Source organism: Xiphophorus couchianus, chromosome 15 (genome assembly GCF_001444195.1).
Source record: "Xiphophorus couchianus chromosome 15, X_couchianus-1.0, whole genome shotgun sequence".
NCBI classification, from domain to species: domain Eukaryota; kingdom Metazoa; phylum Chordata; class Actinopteri; order Cyprinodontiformes; family Poeciliidae; genus Xiphophorus; species Xiphophorus couchianus.
Window position 1 is genome coordinate 15182105 of NC_040242.1, and position 26873 is coordinate 15208977.

A 26873-nucleotide genomic window follows, 5' to 3' on the forward strand; every position below is an offset into this window, starting at 1 on the left:
GAACTGTGGTACCTGTAACTTTACTAAACTCTAGGTCTGACCTGTATAAATATACAGTTTTGAAGCTTATCTCAATGTACGGCGGTTTATAAAGCTTCAAATTAGCACAAGAAAAATGCAATTTTATGTGTTTCTGCAAATGTTTATAAATGTCATATTCGATGGTGCTTCCAGAACGTTTTTAAAAGCATGGGCCACTTAAAATCTTGAGAGTAGGAGACCAAAACCAAGAGCCACAATAGAGTTTTAGGAGTGTTATTATGCTGTTAAGATAGCAAGGTAACCCGCAGTATAATAGAGGTGACCACTGACAAATCTGTCAGGTTGTTTTCTTCTAAATTGTGCCCCCTAGGTGGTAAGCCATTTCTCTCATTAAAAACAGACTCTGCTCCTGTTAGAAACATAAACCCTTATTATGACTATTAAAGTTAACATTGCCGCAAATATTAATAAAAAAAATAATCTTAAAATTGCTGTAATGTTAGTATTTCTTTTAAACACAGTCTCTAGTTTGTTCTCGGTAGGCTGCATGAAAGCCGGTTTGTTGATTAGAAGAATGAATGTGCAGACGGGGTGTGGGCACGAGCTTCATGAGAGCAAGAGGAAGGCACCTGAGCTCCAGCTCAGAGGGTTTCTCTACTGTATCACTTTTGACACCTCCTCTCCTCCCTTTTGCAGGATTTCACTAATCAACGCCTTTTGTTCCACACACGCACAACAATCCCAGCGACTCTCTCCCCAGCCCCCCACCGTAGACCCTCTCACGCACACATTTACACTCAAAGGGACAGCAGCATTTGGCCCCCACTGATCGGCCCTCTCCGAGGCCTTGGCAGACAAACCGGTGCCTGATTAGGGTTCAAGGCTTTGCTGCAACACCCTTGTCTGATTTTGCTTGGGGTTAATAAAAAACTTTGAATTGCCTGCAAACGCTGGATGAAGCTTTTGTCTTTTGAGATAATGATGATGTCGTTGTTTTCTTATCTTCCCTAAGGAAGATAAGCTTGTGAGATTTGATTGAACACAGTTCCTACTCAAACTTGAAAAGATCACAATTATTTTGTACTCCTTATCTTGCAAAGGTATTCATTTTACATTCTATATGATTTATAATTAGCATAAACACATTAGCTTGTAGAACCATGTCTTACACCCATAACAACTTTACGTGTTTTAAAGCATATCTAGAAGCTGACATTTTTGCCTGTTTTTCTTTGCAAAATATTTAGTCAAGGAACATCAATTTTCAACCCTGCCACAGTTTCTTAATTGTGTTTAGGTTCTAACTTTGACTGGGCCATTTTAATATGCTTCAATCCAAACCATTATTGATGCTATATAATTTGAGCTGTTGACATGTATACTCGAAGGTGGACGTCAGCCTCAGTGTCAAGTCCTTTGCAGCTTCCAGCATGTGTTCTTTTCTAATTACTCTGTATTTAGTTCCATCCAAATGAACCAGCTGCTGAACAAAAGCCTTTCCACATCATGACACTGCCACCACCTTGCTTCGCCATGAGGATGGTGCTTTCAGAATGATGTGGAGTGTTGGTATTCTGAGGCACATAGCATATGCATGTAGGCCAAAAAGTTTAATTATGGTCATATCTGATCTGAGAATCTTCTTTAATATGATTGCCCCTTGTATGTGGGGTTGCAAATGAAATGTCATCAGACTTTCTTTCAACAATGGCTGTCTTCTTGACAGCCTTATATGAACATACAGGGTTGCGGGGTGTCCAACTAATAGTCATCGTGTCGACAGGATTCTCCCACGTGAATCTTGGATCTCTGCAGCTCCTCCAGAGTTGCCACGGGACCCTTAGCTGCTTCTGAGATGACTCCCTCTTTGAATACTGCCTGATCTCGGCAAATTTGCAGTTGTGTCACATTCTTGCTGTTTTATATCATGGATTGAACAGAGCTCTGTGTTTAAAGGTATGCTCTGTTATAACCTAACCTTGCTTCAAACTTCTCCATCGCGTTCTCACTAAAACCAGGAAGATAGAGCACATAACACCAGTTTTAAAGTCCCTCCACTGGCTCCCTGTAGCTCAAAGAATAGACTTAAAAATACTGTTGTTAGTTTACAAATCACTGAACGGCTTAGCTCCACAATACATTAAAGATCTGCTGTTGTTGTATCAACCTTCCAGGCCTCTCAGGTCTTCCGGTTCTGGTCTGCTCTGCATCCCCAGAACCAGAACCAAACGAGGAGAAGCAGCTTTCAGTTTCTATGCACCACAAATTTGGAACAAACTTCCAGAAAACTGTAAAACAGCTGAAACACTGACTTCTTTTAAATCTCAACTAAAAACCCACCTGTTTAGAATTGTATTTGAAATGTAATCAATTACAAATTTATTGATGGAACTTGACTTAATGCTGTGTTTTGATTATTGGTTCTATATTGCTTTGTGTTTCTGTGTTTGTAATGATGTAAAGCACTTTGAAATGCCTTGCTGCTGAAATGTGCTATACATATAAAATTTGATTGATTGATCACCTTATTTCTGACAAGCTTAAGAGCAAGTGTTCTTTATCGTGCCTATTCCCTAATGTTTCCTAACAAACCTATAGATGAGACCTTCACGTATTAAATCATGGATTTATTTATTTATTTTTTTTATTTTAACTTGAAAGGGCAACTGCTTTATTTCAGGGTATCAAAATATTGAGGGCTGAATGCACCGCCAGATCAGATTCTTGTTTGTAAAACCTTTTGAAAACCATGAATCTTTCATTCTCCACTTCCCTTCACAATTATGCATCAATTTGTGTCAGATGATCAGTGCAGTTTGAGGTGGCAAGCTTAAATGTAAATAGGTTTAAATGATACAAATGCTTTATCAAGGCTAAGAAAGTTACATAATTGGAGTATATTCATATGGAAAAGCTCCTTGTCTTCACATCATTGATAATCTTAAAAGACTTTTCTGCTGTTCTGAACACTAGCTGCTTGGTGTGTTCTGTTAGACAGCAAGCTCAGTCTGCGTTGATTCTTCCCTGGCTATTTTCCAAAAAGTTTATGTTCCAGGTATTAATCGAAAGCACCAGAATCTGCTTCCTCATATACTCATCCAGGCATATATCTTCTGTACTGTTCATCCCATGTTTCTAGCCAAGTCAGCTCCATCGCCTCAACCCCCGCAGACTCCTATCTATAGCCAATCACACACCTTGGGTGTGTGATTGGCTGTGCTGCGCTGCACTGTGAACACAGTAGTGGGCTTGCTGGAAGCATTTAAAATGCAAATAGGGCAACACTGGGACCGGCTCCGGCAGTCTCTTACCTGCTGTGGCTGTGTGTGGCTCTGTGCTTGCGTGTGCGCAGGTGTGTGTGTGTGTGTGTGTGCAGGGGGGAGAGCAAACAGATGTGAGGACGGGAGCCAGGAGTGTACTTCATGTTTAAAGTTAGTCCGGCATATTTGCTAAAGTGGTTTGTGTTTACCATCGAAAGAAACTTGAGCCAAACAGATTGGCAAACAAATGTCTTACTCCTGATTCCTGGCAGCACATACAGCAGTAATAGTGAAAACTGTGATTAAAGACCCAACTCTCCGCAGAGCTCTCTGTGAAATCACTCCAGTGCTTTTCAGTTTGTCTGGTTTCACAACAATGCCGCAATCTTTAACCCCCTCCACCCGCTTTGTAAATGCTTGAACAACAGATTGCTGTCGGACCAGACTGATCAAATACTCAAATTTGTTCAGCCTCAAGTGGCCTGAATGCACTGGCAGCAGGCAAAACCTGATATCAACCTGATATCATTAGTTTATTGCGTTTCTTTTTTGCCCCCATGCTCTATGATGGAGTGGTTCAGGATTACAACATGATCTCTGTGTTTTAGACCAGGCAATATTCTGTTACCTCTAATGCTTGCAAATCAGACACTGAGTAAGTAAGGTGCATTCTGTTGGCTTTTATAGATACTGTTAGATAAAATATGTACTCATCAATATTTTTGCCTTAATAAAATAGTTTTAAATATTTTTATTGGAAAAAAAAAATCACAACAGATGTTGGTAACAAGCCAAATAATCCACCCTTACAAATACATCAAAGCAGATTATTCCAGAAATTAAATTAAATTAGATTAATGAAGTGAATAAATATTGAACACACACACACACACACACAAAAATAATGTTCAAAAAGCATCGTCACTAAAGCAGCAGAAATCTGTTTGTGTTTAGAACGAGTTTCTGTTGCTGTGTAAATCAACATCAGCTGCTTTAATACCAAGTCATGGCCTATGAAAAAGTTCTTCATTATCAAGGCATTGCACAGAATGGTAAAACTGATGAAAGCAAAGAGATCTTTTTAATTTTGCAAAACATATTAAAGTCAATGGTAAAACAATTGTGTTTCTAATCGTCTGTAATGTTCCAGCGAGCTTGTTTTGAGCGACAGTGATTGGACTTTGAGCCATTCTTGGTGTTTCCATGTGGATGACAACATTTCTGGAAAGAGTCCCATGTGGATACTAACGTATTTTTTAAAAACAAAATCTAAATATGCACAGTTATGTCTTTTTTATGTGCTACAATAAAATAAACAATACACAAGCCTAACCCTTACTGATGGTGAAGCTTCTGGTTTTTTTATATTTTTAAATACATTCAGGCAGTTAGAGGTCAATTTACTAGAGAGGTCGTCATTCGGACCAATTGACTCGTGAAATATATTAAAGGTGTGACCTCTGATTTAAGGTCACACCTGATTAAAGGTCACCATCTTTTTAATCATCCAAAAGATGGTGTTTGGAGTAACCTGACTACATTTCATTACAATCAGCTGTAGACAATAGTTTGTGGACACTTGAAAACATCAGTGAGTAAAGAGAGAAAAAAACATCTGTGTGACACAACCAAAACTGGAGATGATAAACAATCTACAATTTTTTACTCTTCTGACAAAATAAGTCCTATAATAAATGCCTATTGGTGTCCATTTAAAGTAATAATATTCTTTGAGCATGTTCACATCTTATCAGAGTTTGATGTGAGAGAAGAGGAAAGGGAATACTTGTTTTCCACTTGTTTTAAATCTGAAAACAACAAACAAAATCATGACGTCCAAGGTACACAGGAAAAGTGCAATCTGTAAAATGCAATTAATATCTTAGATTATATGAGTTTTCTTCAATTTGCAAACCATCAAAAGTGTATTTAGTTGAAAGTATAACAAAGATTTAAAAAAGAATCATTTCAGTTTCTCTGAATACTTTCTTATCTATCTTTTTCTAAGAATTTTCAAACAATATCTACAGAACCATGTTTTGTATTCACAAATAAGTAAATGCTCTCCGAGCCACACTCTGAACAACCTTCAACTGGGCTGATCAGCATTCAGCTGCTCTCTCAGGATCACCGCCAAATGCTTTCAAAAAGATGTTTATATCTGAGAGGGCTCCTTCTTTATTCTGTCTTGAGAGACTGACCTTCGGATACAAAACAGGATGATATGGAGGCTTACATAACCCGAGAGAGGACTCTGGGGGAGCGTTTCCTGCAATCAAAAGATGTTTTGCTGGTGATGCTGTGGATGTACAAAAAGATACATCTGATGAGTTTTTAATTGAACTTTGTTTTTATTAATAGGCACTGTGTGCAAGGATTTTGGTCCCAGAAAACATCTCTTTCAACACACAGAAATAGAGAGCAATAGATATGAATCAGTTAAAAATGTGCAATTAAAGAACCTCGAAGAAAATTGTAAAAGTACATTTTTGGATGAAAATCCCTTAAAAAAGGTCCCAGATGACATTTTCAGAATTAATATATGTATTATAAGAAATATAAGTTAAAACTTCAATTGACTTTTAGATTTAATACAAATCAAAATAACCAAATGTAAAAATTATTAAATAAATATTTAAATTGTACACTTGTAAAGTTACCTTTGCCTAAATTTACAATGCAAATAGCATCAAATTTTTGATTTTGATTTATTTAGTATTTGAAAGTGCTTTTTCATTTCCCTTCTTTTATCAGTAGAGGGCGTTCAAGATTCACATATTGTATAAAAAATCTTCGTATGAAAATCTGTTCTTTAAAGTTCCACTTTATCTAATGAGATTTTGTTTTGTTTTAAGATTTGTTTGCATTTAGCTGTAAAAAAAAATCAAGCCGCTGTTCACTTTTTCACAATTTAATTTACTCAGCTTTTTCAATGAACTTGTTTCAAAGCAAAATTTGTTTGAAAACAACAGACTAAACTAAGTCATAGAGTCTATTGTAAGTAATCAATAACTTATAATTTTGCCAAATACATTCTCTACATAAAAACACAATTTACAGTGATGATATTCCAGCCTTGCTACACACTTTCATGTAAAAAAAATATATATTTTATGCAGATTCCTAGTCATTCCCAGTTGTTTGTATTCAACTTAAAATATAAAATTCTAAAATTAACAATAAATTTATGGAAATAAATTTACCTATATTTGCACTTATTGTGCAAATATTTGCACAATAGGTGGGCATTAAGTGTGTAATCTGCAAAAACAAAGGACATTACGGAAGGAAGGCAATGGGAAACAAGAATGCAAGGCAAGACATAAAGAAAGGATGGAGACAGCAAAGGAAATGAGTTAGGCACTGAAAAAAGGTTTATTCAAGCAAGAAAAGAACAAGTGACATAAGGACTGATAGGATAAACACAAAGAGCAGTAAAGAAAGAACGGCACACGGAAATATTTAAGGAATGAAGGAAGAAATGGTACCAAAAAAAGATGGTGGGAGCACAAGACAATAACTCTTTTAAATACACATTTGTCCATTTTTTTTAACATGTCTGTGTGACTGTGTGACATTGTTGTCTGAGGGTCAAACTGAGGCCCAGCAGATTTACTTTCACAAGTGGAACATTACGGTTTTTGCTGTGATGCCCCACTTGAGAATACAAATTAAGACCCTAAAGTCCACTTCTACACCTGCAGAAAGAGAGAAAAAAAGGAACCATAGCAACATTTGTATACATAATTACATCACTGAGTAGTACACAGTAAAAGTTAATACAAGATGTATGTAGTAGTTACTTCAACCCAACATAGTGTGTCTGAAAAACACCTGACTCTATAAACATTTTCCATTTTGTGTATGAACTCTGTTGTCCAGAGCACACTGAAGACAACACCAATATGTTCTGCTAATTAATGCTGGTAAATAGATTTTTTTTTTGTATGAAATGAATGTTGAAATAAAAGGCACAAAAAGCTGGTTAATTGTTTTTATTCTCTTTCAGAGACAAACAGGTTCTGCGTGACAAAAATATGTCATCAGTGTCTAATAAAACATCTACAAGAGGAAGCTCAAACTGACCAAAATCATTCATGGAAAATTATATGCCGTACTTGAAAATAAGTCTCATATTTTACTATTTAGCCCTGTACATATTGCTTCTTTCACATTGGCTGGATTGGCTCTGTGTCATTATTGTGACAATACTTGCATGGTATTGTCACAGAGGTGGAAATAAGAAGAAACTGCTTTCTTCATTGTCCTTTAACACAGTGAGCTGGGATCAAAAATCAAGCATTTCAGCAGCATTTAAGAAAATTAAACAGTAAAATTTTTACTTGGAGGTCAGAAATTCCCATAATAATGAACAAATATTCACATCACCCTCCAGGACCAGCTGTGTGTGAATACAGGTCACTTACATTCAACATCCTTGAGGTTTTAGTGCAACTGGGACTTTCATCTCCAAACAGGAATGTTTCATACACAAGTGCCAGCAGTGCTTTTACATTTTATAAACCGTACAACTTCAAACAACCTTTTCAGCAAGCAGATTGTCCATCAATCTGACAGAGTCACATTGGCCTGCCTTTTGAAAGGAAAAATTGCTCATTTTAAATACAAACAATAATTTATGCAATAACAGGCACACAAAGAAAGAAGTCAGTTGCCATCCTTCAGTTAAACTTTCAAGCGCTTTTTACAGATCAAAAACTGCAATGTGATTTAATCTCTGACGCAGATAAAGTGCAGCAGTTTTGTATAGCTGAAAATTCAAACTTCAAGTATTTTTATTCTTTTGAGTTGGCATTCCCTGCCTTTGCAGATTATGTCATGACCCAAAACAGAACTATATTTGAGCCAACAGGAATGACTTTTAAGAGCCATTAAACTAAGAAAACTCCCAAAATTAGAGGTTACTGCAAACATTTGCACGTCTTATTTCTTGTTTGTCTCTTAGAATCAAACTCTGACAACATTCTCTCTTTTGGCTTGCATGCAAAATGCGATGCATAGCAGGAAATTAACACTGTGCATCACCTTGAACACACCACGCCCATTGAAACATGGTAGCAGCAGCAGCCTGCTGTGGGGACAAAACAGGGAACGGAAGCCTGCCAAAACTGACACGGATATACAGCAGAAAATAAAAATGCAACACTTTCCAAATTTAAAAAGGTAAGAGACCTTAAAATTAGTTAATTTATCACTTGCTCTGATGACGAGGTGTGGAAATCCTTAAAATAATGGCACCCAAACAATCCTCTTAAGATGAATGATTTACAATGAGTAATTGTGACTTCCTGTTTCTCCGGAGTATAAATATGAGATACAGAGGGAAAGACCGAATAACATGCAACTCAAGTAACATGCATACGTGTTGATCTGCAAACAGGAAAAGCGTGCAAGAATAAAAAATAAATAAAAGAATAAAATTAAATCATTAATTAAAAAAAAAAGAACAACTTTAAATGTGATAATCAAAACTGAGCCTCCATAATATCCATTTTCTTTAAGGCTTCTCTGCACATCTTTACCACGGTTACCAACAACAAATAAATACATAAATATGTGTGCAACCTTTAAACTGTAAACTTACTGAACAAAATGAAAAAGGAAAAAATAGATAAGGACAGTGCATTGTTCCACATTTCACATCTGGACCTTCGATACAGCAGCTGAATTACAGTAAGAAATCTACACATTTTCTGGTAGAACAAAACATAAAAGGTAACAAACACCAAACATCTACAGAAATCAAAACAAACCCTGAAGGGTCGTTCATACCAGGTGGGATATTCTCTACAGTGGATAGTACTGTAGAGTCAACAGAGACACGGGGATGATGATGATACTACAGCTGTTATGTTGTTCTGGTTAGATAAAAGTAGTTTCACACATTTATTATTTGCTACAGTTTCTCAAAGCTCATGTAAAGCTTGAGCGACATCTTGGGCCAGATAAAAACATTCAATAAGGCAGGAAAGTGTTTCCAAAAATAGAAAACAAAAAACAAATAGTAAAATTATTGGTATATAGACACATTGCAAAAGATATGCTAAATATATAAGGGACTTCAAACTGTAAAAATGACCCAGAAACACCATCAATATTGCGTTTTTTTTAGTTTTTAAGAATATAAGCTACACCTCTGTTGCATATATATCTCTAATCTCATTAGAGGTGATGTCATTGTTTGTTTCTTAATTTCTGGAGTTACAAACAGGAACATAAGTTAACAAAAATAAAATACATCTCACTGTCCCTTCTTCAAAAGAGTGCTTATTTATATGAGATATTCCAAGACTCACAGCTGGGAATGGCTGATCTACAGTAACGGAGTCATAGAGCATTAATGGGGTCTTCACTTGTCATTTCATGCGTTTTTAAAGTGCCAAAATCAAGGGTCAGAATTTTACAATTAGAGGCGAGAGGTCCTCACCGCGGGCGTACATCAGTACCAGGGTGACAGTGGCGAAGGTGGCCGCGTTCACAGGGAAGGCTCGTAGCACCGTGGAGGTGAGGCCTCGCGTGAACACCATATAACCCTCCTTCCTCACACTCTGTCGTACGCAATCTGCGATGCTGCTATACTGGTTGACTCTGCCCACCCCGTCCGCCTGCAGCCGAGATTTGATCACATCTGCGGGATAGGTGACGATCCACGAGGCGATGCCAGCCATGCCGCCGGAAAACAGCAGTTTGGGGATCATGTAGCTGTCGCTGGGCTCACAGCCCAGGCTCTGTGACAGCACAGCGTAGGTCCAGAAATACATGCCGAAGCCAGGCATTTCACGGACGAGCGTGGTGACCATTCCTCTGTAGATGCCCGGCAGACCCTCTCGTCTGTAGATGTGCAACAAACAATCCAGGGAGTTCTTGTACAGTTTCTTAGAAGACGACTTCTTCTGCCCGGTGCCCTGCATTTGCATACGGGTTTTAGCTAGCTCCATGGGGCAGCAGATGACGCACTGTAAGGTTCCTGCAGCGGCACCGGCCAGAAATTGGTGTGTGGGAGTGTCCTCTCCAAGCAGACGCATGGCGTTGCCCTGGACACCAAAAACTATGGCATTGATGAATGTCAGGCCCATCATGGGAGATCCAATGCCTTTATATAAACCAAACGCCTGCAGAAAACATCAGCAGTGACATCAGAAGCTAATCTTGGAACTTATTTTTATCCATATACTGTTCCTTGAACTTAAAGAACCAAATAATTAAATTTGTGAACACTCCCTATCCTGAACCAGTGAATTCAACTAATTTGAAAACGTTGGTAACATGGACATAAAACCTCTGAAACACATGTGGTTCTTATCATAGCCATGATTGCTTTTCAGTATTTTTCATAAGAACTTGAGAAATAAAGTGAACTGAATTGACTTACCGACTCTTGTCTTATGATGGACTGGAAACAGTGGAACGTTCCACGATAAAGCGGCTTGTCGACGCTCTGGATCTGCAGCCTGACCTGGATGAGAAGATTTTTACTTTTAAGATAGCAAAAGTACAAAATGTGATTCAAGAGCATGGCGAAACCATTTTACTTGCGATATCTAGATATTATTATGGATTTATTTTAAATATAAAGAAATTAGATTTATTGAGATGTACATGTTTTGGGTTTTTTTTTCTGAAATATATAAAGAAAATGCTGCACTTCTTACCTTTACTGTGTCAAACGGGTGTCCAACCAAGACTCCAGCAACACCTAAGGACAACATATCAAGCAATTAAACGATTTGGAGCGTTTGATTCTAAAGCCATTTCTGTCAGGAGGAAATCCTATAAGAGAGAAAAACACTAAAAAAAAATTTCACTTCGCATTACTTTATATCCAAATAAACTCTTTAGATGTTCATAGAGTGAAACAATATGAAAAACTTTAAACGGGTATGAATACTTTTACAAACCATTGTTCATGTAGAGATAATAAGATTTATTTCTGGCCACCGATGGTCCTGATTTCACTCTCAAAGTTGATCTTTTGTTATATTTTTGCCCAGCTACTCGTAATCTTTACAAACTCTCTTCAGCCTATTCAAGCAATCTGTAAAAGGCAAAACATTTACTGTGGTTTTATTGACACTAGTATCACCATGTCCTCCGGGACCAATAAATTGCGCCCACTGCCAACTCACTGGCCTTCAACACTTTGTACGTGTCTTTTGCATGGCTTCTAATATTACTTAACACACACCTGTGCACCATATGAGGATTATGCAACACAAGTTTTTTTTTTTTTTTGGTTATATGTTTTTCAGTTTCAATTTTCACATATATAAAACAAAAATTTAATTACTTCCCCCTTTAAAAATACTTTTAAGGCAAAATGAAAGGCTTGAAGCTACAGAAAACTGTACTCATACAGCAAGTACTTTTATACAGTACTATTAGTGACAAATTGTATCAAACGTCAATGAATATGAAACAAGAAGAAGTGCCTCTTTATATATCAACATAATGCCTCAAATTATTAAAATCAAATATTAAATACTCCAGTACACAATCTAAACTATGGTCTCCTAATTGTCATTTTTCGTGTATTATTTTCTGTTTATATGCACCACAACTCTTTGGCAGACTCACTCATGACTCGCACTGTAAATGAACACCAGTTAATCCTACATTATCACCTGTTTTGTCACATGACACATTTGTAGAGGAAAGCCTGTCAGAGTTGGGTCTCTTCAGTAAACTAGGAACAGGACACACAAGTTTCTTTCATTTGGATACACTGACGAATGGACATTGACCTGAACTTGATGAAGAGGAGGATGGTGCTTTGTCTGTCACTTTAAGAAAAATGTCCACCAAGTGCATTTATCCAAGAGTTTAATTTCATTTTGGACCATTAAAACAGCAAATAATTATCAATCCATGGACATAAAGCACTTCATGACACAGATAGCAGTCATATAAAACAAAATTTACTCGACCCCGTAACTTTACTGTTAACTTAATGAATTTAATCAGTGGTTTCAACCCGTTTTTCCATCAGGAGCAGCTGACAGCCCACAGGATGGATCCCAGCTGTAGTAACTTACCTCCTACGCATCCAGCCACGAAGTCCATCATCTTTCTGCAGCTTGTTGAGGACGTTATTGTCAGTTATTGACAATGGCATAAACTACCAAAAAACCTTTAAATATAATGCTTTAATCAAACACTGACAACTATTCTGTTAAACTTACTGTACTGATATCTGGATGTTTATTAAAGCTAATGAACCAACGTTAGCTGACACCGCCAGTTAGCCAACAGAACCGGCGTGCTGGTTAAGGAGTCACTTTAATGGGTTACGGACGCAAAAATAGCTACGTTTTCTGATCTCTTGTCCTCTGTTTTCTCAGATAAAGCCCACTAGATGACCTGTACGGCCTCTAAAAACAGCTGTGCCGCTGGTAGCCAACGCGAATCGTTTCAGTTACAGAGATTTTGTTACAGGAAGCGGTAACTCCAGAGGGGCGGATCTTATTACACGGGCTTAAGTTCCTGTCCAATCAGAGCGAAGAGAAAACGCCGACACCTCGCTCGAGGCGTATTACTTGTCATCTATTGGCTCACACGTCTAATCTAAAGGATGTGGTCTAGTGATGCCCAATTTGGTTTGAGGTGACTAATAAATTTGAAACACTTTATTTATTTTACAAATCTCTTGCTCGAATGACAAAGATTGTGCCACATTTATATGGAGAGAAAAATAAGTTTCACAATCCTCATGGTGTTGTATCGTAGTAAGTTCTAATGCGAAAACATGTTTCCGCACCGGTTGCTGTCACACTATTGCGCTTCTACACGGTGTTTTATGGAAAAGTGCCACCATAAAGTACCTTGTAGAATACTAGATGGTGCATTCACATATGGAAGTATTATGAAGTACTTCTAAGATTTTCTATTTCATAGACAGACAGACTTAACCGAGACACTTATTATTTCTGGAAATTTCAACAAATGTTGCAATCATGTTTATGAGAGAAATATATCAGGTTAATCAAAGTGTAATTTATATTAAATCCCGTTAAGACTGCATCTGGTCAATTACTATTCAGTAGCAACACAAACAAACTGAATTCAAAATGCCTACATCCATATTTTCAGGGATGTGTTGACATTTGTGGGCCTGGTCAAGTTGAATCATTAAAAAAAAACTATTTACATTTTGAAATGATCGGTTATATCAATTTAAATAGCAGTTTATTCGATTTTGGGGGTTAATTCAATTTGGATATAAAATGTACAAGCTAACATGAATGCACCATCCAAGCGTAACCGCAACATACCATTGAGAAGCGCAAATGATTTAGAAACATCTTGACTCACAGGTAGTCAGAACACCTTCTGTTAAGTAACAGCAGATCAGTCAAGGTTACTGATGGAGTTTCAGTGTACACGTGACTCGATCACTAGACAAGATGCACATCGTGAATCTCTTGTATCGGTTCCATGAAATGGATAAACGTAATCTCGCCACATTGGTTTGTTAGCATTTGATTTGTAGTAGTTGTTGTTTAATAGCTAACCACTGTATGATGTGGTAAATACTTAACTATTCATCAGATTAATTATGTTCTTAATTACTTCAGACAATTACTTCTGAAGATGTAACTTCAGACAGTGAGAAAACAATGTTTGTCTTTTTATTTGGTTTATCTAAATATGTGGTTTTAACTGCAATTGCATTGCCTTCAAGTTCAGCTTTAGTCTTTACGATGAGGCCTCTTCCCTTTCCAGTAGATCCTGCAACAAAAAAAGAGTTGTGGGATAATTTCGAAAGGTTCAAGTTCTATTATTGCGTCCGTGGAGTTAAATTAGTAGATAATGGGTTTTCCAAAGGACTGACTGTCCCAGCAGATTCCATTCAAGATCAAAATGAGAAACAATGCTAAATCAAACCAAATCTTTCTCAAATTACAACGTTTCTCACTTAACTCTTATTTACGATAACAAAACCAAATCTACAGCCATTTAGAGAATAGAAAATGTTATCTTGCAAACTGTCCAAAGATACTTTAAAAACACAACCTGATTTGTCTGTATTTATTTTGATTAATGATAAATAATAATACTCTGAATACTCTCCTCAATATTTTAAGGATTTCAAACAATATTTACAGAACCATGTTTTGTATTCACAAACGCTCTCTGAGCCACACTCTGAACAACCTTCAACTGTGCTGGTCAACATTCAGCTGTTCTCTCAGGATGACAGCCAACTGCTCTCAAAAAGTTGTTTATATCTAAGAGGGCTCCTTCTTTATTCTGTCTTGAGAGGCTGACCTTCAGACACAAAACAGGATGATATGGAGGCTTATATAACCCAAGAGAGGACTCTGGGGGAGCGTTTCCTGCAGAACAGCTAATCGAAAGCTGCTAATGATAATGTGGCTGTGCAAAAATATATACAGTACAGACCAAACGTTTGGACACACCTTTTAATTCAATGAGTTTCCTTTATTTTCATGACTATTGACATTGTAGATTCACACTGAAGGCATCAAAACTATGAATAACACATGTGGAAATATGCACTAAACAAAAAAGTGTAAAACAACTGAAAATACCCCTTATATTCTAGTTTCTTCAAAGTAGCAACCTTTTGCTGTGATTACTGCTTTGCACACACTCTGCATTTTCTTGATGAGCTTCAGGAGGTCGTCACCTGAAATGGTTTTCACTTCATAGGTCAACCTGCCCTGTCAGGTTAATAAGTGGGATTTCTTGCCTTATAAATAGTCATGAAATTAAAGAAAACCCATTGAATTAGAAGGTGTGTCCAAATTTTGGGTCTGTACTGTATATTCATAACAATCATCAAATAGGATTCATAAAGTGTATGAGTTATGGTTTGTTACATTTTGACATGCTAATTTTAACAACAGTAATTATGTAATATTAAATTATTGATCTATATTCAACAACAATTTGCTTAGTCCTCACTTGCATCTTGACAGAAACAAAACTGTTTATAAATTTATATCAAGGCGAAAAGCATATTTTACATTTCAAAACATCAGCAATTTTCTCAGCATTTTATGAAGAAGGAAGTTGCGCTGGTCTTCTTCAGAGGTTTTGTGTCAATTCCTTCAGTAGATCGTGATGCCCCACCACCACAGGCGATGGGGGGATGAGGTTTTTCAGATAGTTTGGATCGTTTGACACAGTGCAGTGTGAATACGAACCACAGCAGCTGAAAATGCAACAAATGTTGCAGTTTTGGTCCCCAGTCGAACCTATCAGGTGTGGAAAAAACCCAGTGAACCGTTGGTAAAAAGATTGGTAAAGGGTTAATAGAGGATCAATGTTATAATGACTTTCTGAAGGCAGAGTTACAGAAAGAGAAACAGGCCCAATTTTAAGGCATTGAGTTGCAAAGTCAAATTTCATTTGAATCATATTTGATACAGAGAGTATTTTTATAACAACTTCTGCCATTTTATTGCATAACGGCTCAATGGGGCCATTGTGATATACAATGGCAGTACGTGGCAGGAAAATACATGATGCTAACCCTTTAAGGTGCCCTGGCTGAAGGTTTGACCTCTGCAGTTACACCCCGGAATAGTGCGTGTGTTGGTCGGGATGAGCCGGCTCAGTCTTCAGGGCCCTCCTCCTCACCGCGGGCGTACATCAGCACCAGACTGTTGGTGGCGAAGATGGCTGCGTTCATAGGGAAGGCTCGTAGCACCGTGGAGGTGAGGCCTCGCGTGAACACCATATAACCCTCCTTCCTCACACTCTGTCGTACGCAATCTGCGATGCTGCTGTACTGGTTGACTCCGCCCACCCCGTCTGCCTGCAGCCGAGATTTGATCACATCTACTGGATAGATGACGATCCAAGAGGTGATGCCAGCCATGCCGCCGGAAAACAGAAGTTTGGGGATCATGTAGCTGTCGCTGGGCTCACAGCCCAGGCTCTGTGTCAGCACAGCGTAGGTCCAGAAATACACGCCGAAGCCAGGCGCTTCACGGACGAGCGTGGTGACCATTCCTCTGTAGATGCCCAGCAGACCCTCTCGTCTGTAGATGTGCAACAAACAATCCAGGGAGTTCTTGTACAGATTCTTAGAAGACCACTTCTTCTGCCAGGTGCCCTGCATTTGCATACGGGTTTTAGCTAGCTCCATGGGGCAGCAGATGACGGACTGCATGGTTCCTGCAGCAGCACCAGTGATAAATTGGTGTGTAGGGGTGTCCTCTCCAAGCAGACGCATGGCGTTGCCCTGGACACCAAACACGATTCCACTGATGAATGTCAGGCCTATCATGGGAGATCCAATGCCTTTACATAAACCAAACGCCTGCAGAAAACATCAGCAGTGACATCAGAAGCTAATCTTGGATCGTATTTTTATCCATATACTGTTAATTGAACTTAAGGAGCCAGTGCAGTCAAGTTTCTTTGTATAGCACATCTCAGCAGCCAGGCAGTTCAAGGTGCTTGACATAATAAAAACTGAAAGTTACCAAGTTATAAAGAAGACACCATCAACAATTTAACAGACATTATATTTTGATGTCTATGGCAAATGCTGCTTCTCCATGTTTGGTTCTGGTCCTGGTGATGCAGAGCAGACCAGAACCAGAAGACCTGAGAGGTGTGGAAGGTTGATACAACAGCAAAGCGAAGCCATTCAGTGATTTATAAACTGTCTATTAAAGTCTATTCTCTGAGCCACTGGGAGCCAATGTAGGAACTGTAGAACTGGTGTGATGTGTTCGGTCTTCCTGGTTTTAGTGAGAACACGAGCAGCAGCGTTCTGGATCAGCTGCAGCTGGAGGACTGATTTTTTAGACAGACCTGTGAAGATGCTGTTGCAATAATCAGTGACTGAAGATAAACGCATGGATGAGTTTCTCTAGATCTCCCTGAGACATTAGTCCTCTAATCTGTTCTTCAGGTGATAGAAGGCCGACTTTGTCTTTATGTGATTCTGGCCGATGAATTCAGCTAATTTTGAGACTTTGATAACATGGATTTAAAAACTCTGAAACTCTTGCATAAAAATGCAATCATAGCTGTGATTAATTGTCAGTAATTTTTTTTTTGAGACGCTAAAGAACTTGACAAGTAACGTGACCTGAATTGACTTACCGACTCCTGTCTGACGATAGACTTGAAACAGTGGAACGTTCCACGATAAAGCGGATTATCAAACTTCTGGACCTGCAGCCTGATCTGGATGAGAAGATTTTTACTTTTATCTAGCTGATCAAAATAAACATAAGTTAATAAAAGTACAAAATCTGATTAAGGAGCATGTCATAACCATTTTACTTTTAGTATCTCGATATTACAATGGATTTATTTTAAATGTGAAAAATAAATCCATTAACAAAACATATACCTGTTTTTTTTTAAATGCATGTAAAGAATATGATGCACTTCTTACTTTTACTGTGTCAAACGGGTGTCCAACCAAGACTCCAGCAGCACCTGAGGACAACAATTAAAGCAATTAAAGGATTGGGAGTGTCTGATTCAAAGCCATTTCTGTCACATCTTTTTATTTCCACTTTCAATTATGCATTACTTTACCTGCATATGTCAAATAATATAAAAACAAACTAGTCGTTCCCAGAGTGACAAAATATGACTCTATGCAAACCATTGTTCATGTATAGGTCACTCTCAGAGCTCATATTTTGTTATATTTTTGTCCGTCTACTCATAAACTTCTTACAAGCTGTCTTTGGCTCATTCATGCGCAAGTTTCTTTCATTAGATACACTGACGAATGAACATTGACCTCAACTTGGGGAGAGAGCAAGAGGAGGATGGTGCTTTTTACATTGCGTTAACAAAAATGTCCACGAAGTGCACAAATACAAGATTTTAATTTCATTTTTGACCAAAGGAATTTAAGGTAGCAAAGTTGCAACAACACAGACGTTAGGTCTCATAGCATTTGAAATATGATTCATGGTGCCAGCTACTGTAAATAAGGAAAGAATAGGACTGTCCTCAGGTGTGGGTGTGTACTGGTTTTACGTCTTTGTCATGTAAGAGGAAATGTCAAACATCCGAGCCAACCTACACATTATGTTTTGAGTTGGACTGGTATCTACATGGTTTCATTCTCATCGGTCCAAGTAAAAGATGGAAAAGAGGACGGTTAGATTTATATTTATTTACGCTTTTAAGCTCCCAAATATGTGATATGTACAGTATGTAGTTTAATTTTAAGGAATAGTTAGAACTGTGTGTAATTGTGATTTGTTTTGTGTTGTAGACTGAGTGACTCTGTGTGGCTATGCCTAAGATAAGCCTGCCCTCATTTTCCACCATAAATTAATTTCCCCGTGGAGACAGATAGTTTATCTACCAATAAAGGTATATTTGGTGCAAAAGTATTTGTGGCTTGTGACTGAGAAGTTAAAGTTGCAGAAAAAAATCTTTCGGGAGTTTTGTAATTTTCCCATTTTTTTCAGTCTTTCACAAATACAACGTATGGTTAGAGTGAGTCAACTTAATTTCACCCTACATTTACCATTTCTAATCTGTTAGTTTACAATTTAAAAAACTGGACTCATCGAATCTGGACTATGTTGTTCTACACTGTAAAAGATTTCTGAAATCACAAAACACCTGCAGAGTGCCATGCAGTACGCCTTGTCAAACAGGATTTGTGGCTCGCACTGACTTGTGCTTGTGTTAAGAAACAAATATATATAAAAAAATGTATCTGTGTGGCCACGACATCGCTCTATCCCCTTCTGTCTGCTTACTTGCTAATCTAGAAGAACTGAACATGAACTCCAGACAAACCCAAACCCAACTGCTTGTGGCCCTGACAATTGCCAAGAAAACAATTATACTTTGTTTTCTTGCTTTTTCTATTTTCCCATAACTGGAAAAATAGAAAAAAAAAAGTTGTACTTCACAATGGTTAGATCTTCTTACACGATAGATACCAATGGAGCAACAATCAGCAATATATACAAATCAATATGAACGTTTCAATAAAATATGCTCCATTGTTCTAGATGCCATTTTATTGCCGGTGAAATAATAAGTAATAAGAAGTTCACAAAGTGTTTTTCTTTCTTTTTTTTTTTAGTTATCCTTTATTTATTTATTCTTTGTTCTGGCAAATACTCATATTTATTTTTCTATTTGTTTGCTTTCTTTTTCTCCCTCTTTTTTCCACTTCCTCACAAAAATATTGGTGACTCTTAGGTTAATCAAGTAGAGAAATGAAAAATAACTCAAATTAGAAAATAACAGATTTTTTGTTAAAAAACAGTATATCCTCATCCACATGTAAATTAAATTTTTGTTGTGATAACAATTGATTATGTTCTGTCTTTCGTTTTTGTTTTGAATGTATTCATTTTAATGTATGCTTGCTTGTATTTTTGTTTGGTTGGTTATTTTATCATTTTTATTGCTGTTACTCGCTCTATTATCTGATTAACTATTTAGTAGATCGATACCCCTTCTTGCCTTTTGTCAGTTTGTAATGTTTGTTACATACACATACAATTGGTGAATTAAAAATATAAAATTTAAAATGTATAATAGGTTTTGCTTCAAATGTACAGGGCCGTGTGGAGCCAAAAATACTAGAGGAGGACTTTTATATTTTGGTGTAAATCGGTGAACCGTATTGAATAATCTGTGACGTGTAACAGTTTTGCGTCTGTGACTGAAATATTCACACGTTATTTTTTTCTGAAACAGTTACGCAGATTTGTTTTGCACCACCTGGGGCAAAAATGCAAGTATAAGATTTTTTTTTAAAGTGTGACTCAAGACATACAATTTGTGCCATGCATATAAGAATTTGAAATAAGCGTTTTGAACTTGCCTATCCATCAGGAGCAGCTGACAGCCCATAGGATGGATCCCAGCCGTAGTAACTTACCTCCTATGCATCCAGCCACAAAGTCCATCATCTTTCTGCAGCTTGTTGGAGCTGCTGTTGTGATTGCTAATGGCAGAGACTACCAAAACCCTTTAAATATAATACTTTATCAAACACTGACAATTATGCTGTTAACCTCTGTCCTGCTGGTAGTCTATGCGAATCATTTCACGTTTTGTTACAGGAACTGGTAACTCCAGAGGGGCGGATCTGTTTGCAAGTTTCTCTCCAGTAAGAGCAAAAAGAGAACGCCGACACCTCAACCGGGGCGTATCACTTGTCATTTGTTGGCTCACATGCATAAACTAAGGAATGTGGTTATAGAAATTAATCAGAATTAGTTTCTGTATACACGTAAGAAATGAAACATCCTACACATGTTTTCATTTGTTTATATGAGAACCTTTCACTCGTCTTTGTGCAAGGTTTTAGTATAATATAGTTTCATGCGTATATGGAACCTAATTCAGATTAATGTCCATGGTGGCACCCTGTAGCTCCCCATATGGTGCTTTGAAGAAAGGAGATATTTTGAAATAACTATAAGATTTGATTGTGATCTTTATTTGTACTACAGCACATTTGAAAGTTGTATTTTTAATTTCACCCTAGAAACACCATTGAACTTTCAGTTTGCAAATTATTTTGTGCTCTGTTCAGAAGTGAAGACGATTTAAAAATATATTTTACTTTTTTTCCACAATTTGATATATGGTCATGTTATCCCCCTGTATGTTGACTTCCATATATCTCTCTCATCCACGCTTTCACTTTGGTTGAAAGCATCCCAGATGTGAAGGGCGGGACAATCGAAAACAAAACATGGCCCTGGTACACATTTTGAACATTTTTCCAATACCTCTTACACTTCCTGAATGGACCGGTTATTTGTGTCAAAGTGGCTGGCTCAGAAAGATCCAATTCTTTATGAGAGTTGACAGATTGTCATTAATTACCATAGCAACAGAAACTGACTTGGATAGAGTTCATCACAATGAACTCTATCCAAGTCTTTCCAGCTTGGCAGGAAAACACTGCCAAAAGGCAAGGTGGCAGAAGACCAAAGGAGGAAGGTTCCCTGTGAGACTTGGACAGTCTAAACTGACAACTGGATTTTCAAAATAAGATCTACACATACCCTACAAAATAAAGGGCATAGGACATAGGCTCCCATGCTTGAGATAGCACACGTTCTAGTGGTAGCACCAACATGAAAAGGTCAACATGCTAGTGATAACACACAGACTAATGGTAGCATTTAAGCTGATGTTGGCATTCTAGCTAATTTTTAAAAATATAAATGTTAAGCTTTACATACTAAATGAAGTAACTCAATATTAGTCGATGCGCCTGTGATAAGCCACATCCTAGTAGCAGCATTTTAGCTCATTTTAGCTTACATGCTAATGTTTGCATACTGCGTGGAGTAAGTCACTGGTAGAATCAGAATCCCTTTATTGTCTTTTTTTTTTTTTCTTTCTCCAATGCACTGCAAATAAATTTTTTAAAATAAATGTAAAATATAGTGGAAACAAACCAACACAACCTGGAGAGTAAGAGTTGGAAGAGATGGTGACCAAGTGTGAGGGGTCCCTGATTATGCTGTTGTCTTTCTGGAGGCAGCAGGTCCCTAAGAACTTCCTCCAGAGATGGAGGAGGGCAGCCAGTCAGTCTCTTTGCTGTGTTGATGACCCTCTGGAGCTGCTTCCTCTCTGCCGCAGTGCCGCTTTAGAGCCACAGTGAGAAGCCGTGGCTGAACACTGACTCCATTGAGCAGCGATTCAGTACACCAAGAGCTCAGTACTCAAATTGTTCTTCCTGAGAATCACCAGGAAGTACTGTCTCTACTGTATCCTCTTCAGGATGGAAGTCGTCAGAATACTTGATATGAACAACGTAAAGTCTACACAATGCTATTTATTCCTTCTGGCTACCTAAAGAGATTTTTTTTTTTTTGCCATGTTTAGTAGGAAATATATCAAGTTAATAACAATGTCATTTTTTATTCAATTCAGTTGTTAAAATCTTTGCATCTGGTCAATTACTATTCAGCAGCAACAAAACAAACTGAATTCAAAATGCCTGAACAACTATATCCACATTTCTAGAGATGTTTTGAAATTTACTGACCTAAAAATTAAATATTTACAATTTGAAATGGTCCGTGATATCAATTCAAATAGTAGTTTATTTGTTTATTTTTGATGTCAAGTCCGGAGATTGGATTGTAAAATGTAACTTGAATGCACCGTGGCGTTAAAAAGTAACCGTAAAATACCGCGAAGAAGCGCAAATGATTTTGGAAACATCTCGACGCTTGATGCGACACAACACCGGCTGTCACGTAACGGCAAAACAGTCAAGGTTACCGGTCGAGTTTCAGTGTACACATGGCTTGATCACTCGACAAGATGCATATCGTGGACTTCGTGTCCGGATCTGTTGCAGGTAATGGATGAAACTAATCTCGCCACGCTGGCTTGTTAGCGTTTAGTGCAGTTGCTAAAAAGGCTAGCCGCTGTCAGTGTGTGATAAACACGAAACGACATATGCAAAGATCAGATTAGTTATGACTCGACGTCTTTTTGTAAAAAAAAAAAAAACTTTCTTCCTGTTTAAGCTAGTTTTAAACCTGTGCAGGTTTGGCTTTGCTACCTAAAGGCAGACATAACAATGCAGACATCTGTCAGCCAGCATTTCGCTGAATTAATAACAGCTTGATTCCAAATGGAAAGCCTTTGTTGCTTCTGCCATTATGAGTACACGTTCCTTTGCATCTGTTTCGTATGATTGCGATGTTTGGAAAACAATATCTGTGTGCTGTCCTTGGTCCGAACCAACAGGGGCATGTGGGGTCACCGTGGGCTTCCCTCTGGACACTGTGAAGGTACAGTAAGGCTCAGATACTGATGGCACAATAATGACTTCTAGATTACAGCTTTTACATGTTTATGTTATTCTTAACCTTTGTAGGTCAGAATCCAAACTCAGAAAGAGTTCACAGGAGTGTATCAGTGTGTATTGGAGACCATATCAAAAGAAGGGGTAAGTATATTATTTCCAGGACATTTACAGATAAAGTGATTAGATTAGAGTAAATCTAATTAGACCTGATAGTGACACGGATTTGAAGGTTCTCTGTAGGCCGTTGTGAGAATTTCTCTTTGAGTACGAAATATTGTTATTTTACTGTATAGCAATATTTACACAAAAATCCTACATACAGGGTGGGCCATAAGTTTCCATACATAGAAAAAATAAACATTTTATATTGGACAACCGTTTTTATTTTTGTGGGTCTCTGTGTAATCGCTGCGTGGTGGATCTGCAACATTTCAAGTTTTCTGCAACTTGCAAATAAGTTTCGCCACAGTGTGGTGTGTGTGACGCTCGCTCCATGTTTTCTGTTGAAGTTTCGTGCAGCCGCGCGACTGCTTCCCGATCCAGCCTTCAGTATAATTTCAATTCTTTGCTCTTTTGTCAAACGCATCTTCTTGGGTATCTGAAATATAAACGAAATATACATTTTACATTCTCCTTTGTATGGAAACTTATGGCCCACTCTGTAGATTCATTAGCAGTACAAATTATTTATTTAAAACCGACAAGCAATAATTGTTGCTTAAGAAAAGAAGCAACAACTATTTTCTTAATTGTAGATATTGATTAATTACAACTACAGTACATTTGCAGTTACACCTTAAGATCTTGGACTTAAACCTAAAACAGCAAATTTGGTAAATTGAAAAAAATTTAAATGAGATTGAGGTGTTTTAATTGAACTACTTACACAATAACCTGCATATGTAAGTAACAGTAACAACTAAAATAATTACAAGGATTTTTTTTTTTTCAAGTTCAACACTAAATCCTGGAGACTCAGTTATTTTGTAAATCCTTTTTGAAAGCACACATTTGCACATCACCTGTGCTTGAAGTAGGACACCTTGTGGATTCTGTTTTATAAAGTGTTTGACTGTACTTCCTCTGCCCTGAAAACATCGAGCGTATGAAGAGGAAAATGGATTCAATCAAGTATCAAGAGATCCTGAGAGAGAAAACTGGATACCGATTGTAAAGAAGATGAAGCTGGGTTCTTCCAAACGGGCTGCAAACGTTACTCTACACCAGTTTTGTCATTAAGAGTGGTCCATCTTTTTAGAAAATTGATGGTGAAACAGTTGCAAAAATGATTCGACCAAAGTCGTGTAACTTAAAATGCATTTCTACCAAAATACCAAAGAAGTGTATGTGAACCTCTGAGTTTGAATCATAAGCGGAGTAAATCGCTGTAACCCCGATTAAGCAAAATTGCAAAGCAGCGCAATTGTCGGAACAAACAAAATGAAGTAAAAGATTTTTGTCTTTCTTTTCCGTCCGTCGTTCGATCAGGTGCACGGCTTCTTCAAAGGCATGTCAATTCCTCTGACCACAGTCTCGCTGACGTCCTCAGTGGTGTTTGGCACCTACAGGAACTGCCTGCAGTGCATGAAGCAGGCAAGGGGAGCAGACTGGAGTCCAAACACCAAACTGGAAATCTTCTTGGCTGGGATGGTTGGCGGCGTAGCTCAGGTAAAAAAAACAAAAATAAAAACAGGTTCACAACCTACCTTGCGTCTTATTAATCTTACTAGTAAACATATCCTTACACAAACTGAACAAATGTATCTGCATTTGGGGTGTTTTAAGCTTGTGCCTCCGATCTGTTTCCTACAGATATCAGTCATGTCTCCAGGTGATATAGTCAAAGTACGTCTACAGTGTCAGACAGAGTCGGCGCGGGAAGGAGCCAACAAGCTCCGACCAAAATACCGCGGCCCGGTTCACTGCCTGCTGAGCATCGTCAAAGAAGAGGGGCTCAAGGGGCTCTACAGAGGAGCTCTGCCGCTCATGCTGAGAGACGCCCCGTCGTATGCCACCTACTTTTTGACTTATGCGACCGTCTCCGAGTGGATGTCAGGCGGCAGCAATAAGAAATTACGTGAGTAAAAGGCAGCTTCTTCCAACCTTGTTAGGCATTTCAAATCCGAGAATCCCATCAAAATGTAGGAACGCTTAAAAAAAAACAAAGATGTAATGATATTATTTTGTTTCCCTTAGACTGGACTGGTGTGATGCTGGCCGGAGGAGTGGCAGGGATGGCAGGATGGTTTGTCGGAACGCCCATGGATGTGATTAAAGCTCGTCTGCAGATGGACGGCGTGCGAGGGCCGAAGCAGTACAAGGGCTTTTTCCACTGCGTCGTGGAGACGGCGAGAGCCGAGGGAGCCGCGGTTTTCTTCAAGAGCTTGGGCATCAACTGCCTGCGTGCATTCCCAGTGAACATGGTGGTGTTTTCCACGTACGAGGTTCTCACTGGTTTTCTTCGGACTGGACCGGAAAGCGTTGACCCGCCTCCTGTCAGGCTGGAATAGGAAAACCTCCGTTTGACCCAGTGCTAAATATTTAGTTTTCCAGGAGTGACTGTCTCCACAATGATCACTAAAACTGTTACATATCAGGCTTTCAAAAAAAAAATAAAAATACATCCGTTAATGTGTTTTTGGGAAATTCCATCAGTCAAGTGTTGCTGTTAACAGATTGTATGTGTCTCCGTCTGGCCACTAGATGGCATCCTCGACCTGATTGTTACGACATATTATTTTGCTGTTTGCCTGCAGAGCAGAGCATCACATGTCCTCAATCTTCCACAACTTGAGACATGTTTAACTTCATTCACAACCATTAAGTGACTTGAATCAGCTGTCCTTGTTTGGACAGTATTAGACGTCCGTCCCTAAACAGGCCATATGCTTTACTTCCACTGCTTTTTCGCAAGCAAAATGTTACAAGTGACTCAGACATATTCAAAATGGCTGTAATAAGTTGAACTACATTAAAACTAGGGGCATAGATTCTGCTTTAACAGCAAGTGTTTCCTCTTTTTTAAGCCTAATAAGGAAATCTGCTGTTTAATCAATGGATTAAACTCATATATTAATATTTTCATTTTACTACTGGAGTAATATATTATTTGGTGTAAGGGAATGTTACAAAGACAGGGGCAAGCCAGGGTTCTTTAAATGTTGGAAATGCGTAACTTGTTATTTATTTTTTATTACTACAATGAATGTGTATTATGTCTTGTGCAATAAAGCTTGACAATACTATGTGAATCTCTTTATTAATGCATCGGAAGAATGCACTGAAGTTTTACACTACATTCAAGATGTCAACAAGCAGAAATTGAAATATTTAGCAGGGAAACACTTAGTCTGTCTTTGGAGGTTCTGCAGTCATGAATATCAAATATGTTGCAGTCAGAAGATAAAAGGAGAAGCAGCTGATCCATGGCAACACACACCATGATGGAAAGAAAAGCGACTGAAATGCATTTTTCCAGAGTGCATGCTTTCATTTTTTTCTACAGCATAGTTAGTACATTTATGAAGGACTTTTACTTTGTTAATTGCATATCAAACTAGTGATCTCTCTTCTTACGCCACATGTCTTGCCTGAAGACAACATTGAATATGTCTGTTAGTTGTAACAAGCCTGCCTCTGAGCTTCAGATATGGATGAACTTATTCTGGCTTTTTGAATAAAATAGCTCGCTAAAAATAGCACTAGCCTATATCAGTTGTCTATTATTATATTTTTTTAATTAATAATACAACAATTTTTTTACAGGTATTAACTACAATTATCCTTGGAAAAGACAATGGCTTTCTCACCTGTCAGGGCCAGCAGGGTTTTTTGTCTGCCTCAGAAAAGAT

General features: G+C 38.0%; 3 protein-coding genes across 5 annotated transcripts; 1 reads left to right on the forward strand and 2 right to left on the reverse strand.

The window, feature by feature from the left end:
• Nucleotides 1–7222: 7222 nt before the first annotated feature.
• On the reverse strand, nucleotides 7223–12432 carry LOC114158881 (mitochondrial basic amino acids transporter-like). Its single transcript, XM_028040783.1, has 4 exons — nucleotides 12296–12432; nucleotides 10916–10959; nucleotides 10636–10719; nucleotides 7223–10375 (listed from the first exon to the last, which is right to left on the reverse strand). Exons 1-4 carry the CDS (start codon nucleotides 12324–12326, stop codon nucleotides 9656–9658), a joined length of 879 nt encoding a protein of 292 aa, XP_027896584.1. The 5' UTR covers nucleotides 12327–12432; the 3' UTR covers nucleotides 7223–9655.
• A 1445-nt stretch (nucleotides 12433–13877) lies between these two features.
• LOC114158882 (mitochondrial basic amino acids transporter-like) lies at nucleotides 13878–20304 on the reverse strand. Of its 3 annotated transcripts, XR_003598489.1 has the most exons (5): nucleotides 20119–20303; nucleotides 17644–17687; nucleotides 17346–17429; nucleotides 15760–16551; nucleotides 13878–13988 (listed from the first exon to the last, which is right to left on the reverse strand). XR_003598489.1 is itself a non-coding variant. In XM_028040786.1 (4 exons), exons 1-4 carry the CDS (start codon nucleotides 20147–20149, stop codon nucleotides 15841–15843), a joined length of 792 nt encoding a protein of 263 aa, XP_027896587.1. In that variant the 5' UTR covers nucleotides 20150–20304; the 3' UTR covers nucleotides 15189–15840. The 3 variants fall into 3 exon arrangements, 2 of the variants coding, with proteins under 2 accessions (XP_027896587.1, XP_027896585.1); XM_028040786.1 differs by lacking the exon at nucleotides 13878–13988 and having other exon boundaries at nucleotides 15189–16473; nucleotides 20119–20304; XM_028040784.1 differs by lacking the exon at nucleotides 13878–13988 and having other exon boundaries at nucleotides 15189–16551.
• A 2092-nt stretch (nucleotides 20305–22396) lies between these two features.
• On the forward strand, nucleotides 22397–26267 carry slc25a47a (solute carrier family 25 member 47a). Its single transcript, XM_028041154.1, has 6 exons — nucleotides 22397–22566; nucleotides 22962–23005; nucleotides 23092–23163; nucleotides 24511–24690; nucleotides 24835–25099; nucleotides 25219–26267. Exons 1-6 carry the CDS (start codon nucleotides 22530–22532, stop codon nucleotides 25530–25532), a joined length of 912 nt encoding a protein of 303 aa, XP_027896955.1. The 5' UTR covers nucleotides 22397–22529; the 3' UTR covers nucleotides 25533–26267.
• Nucleotides 26268–26873: the final 606 nt, after the last annotated feature.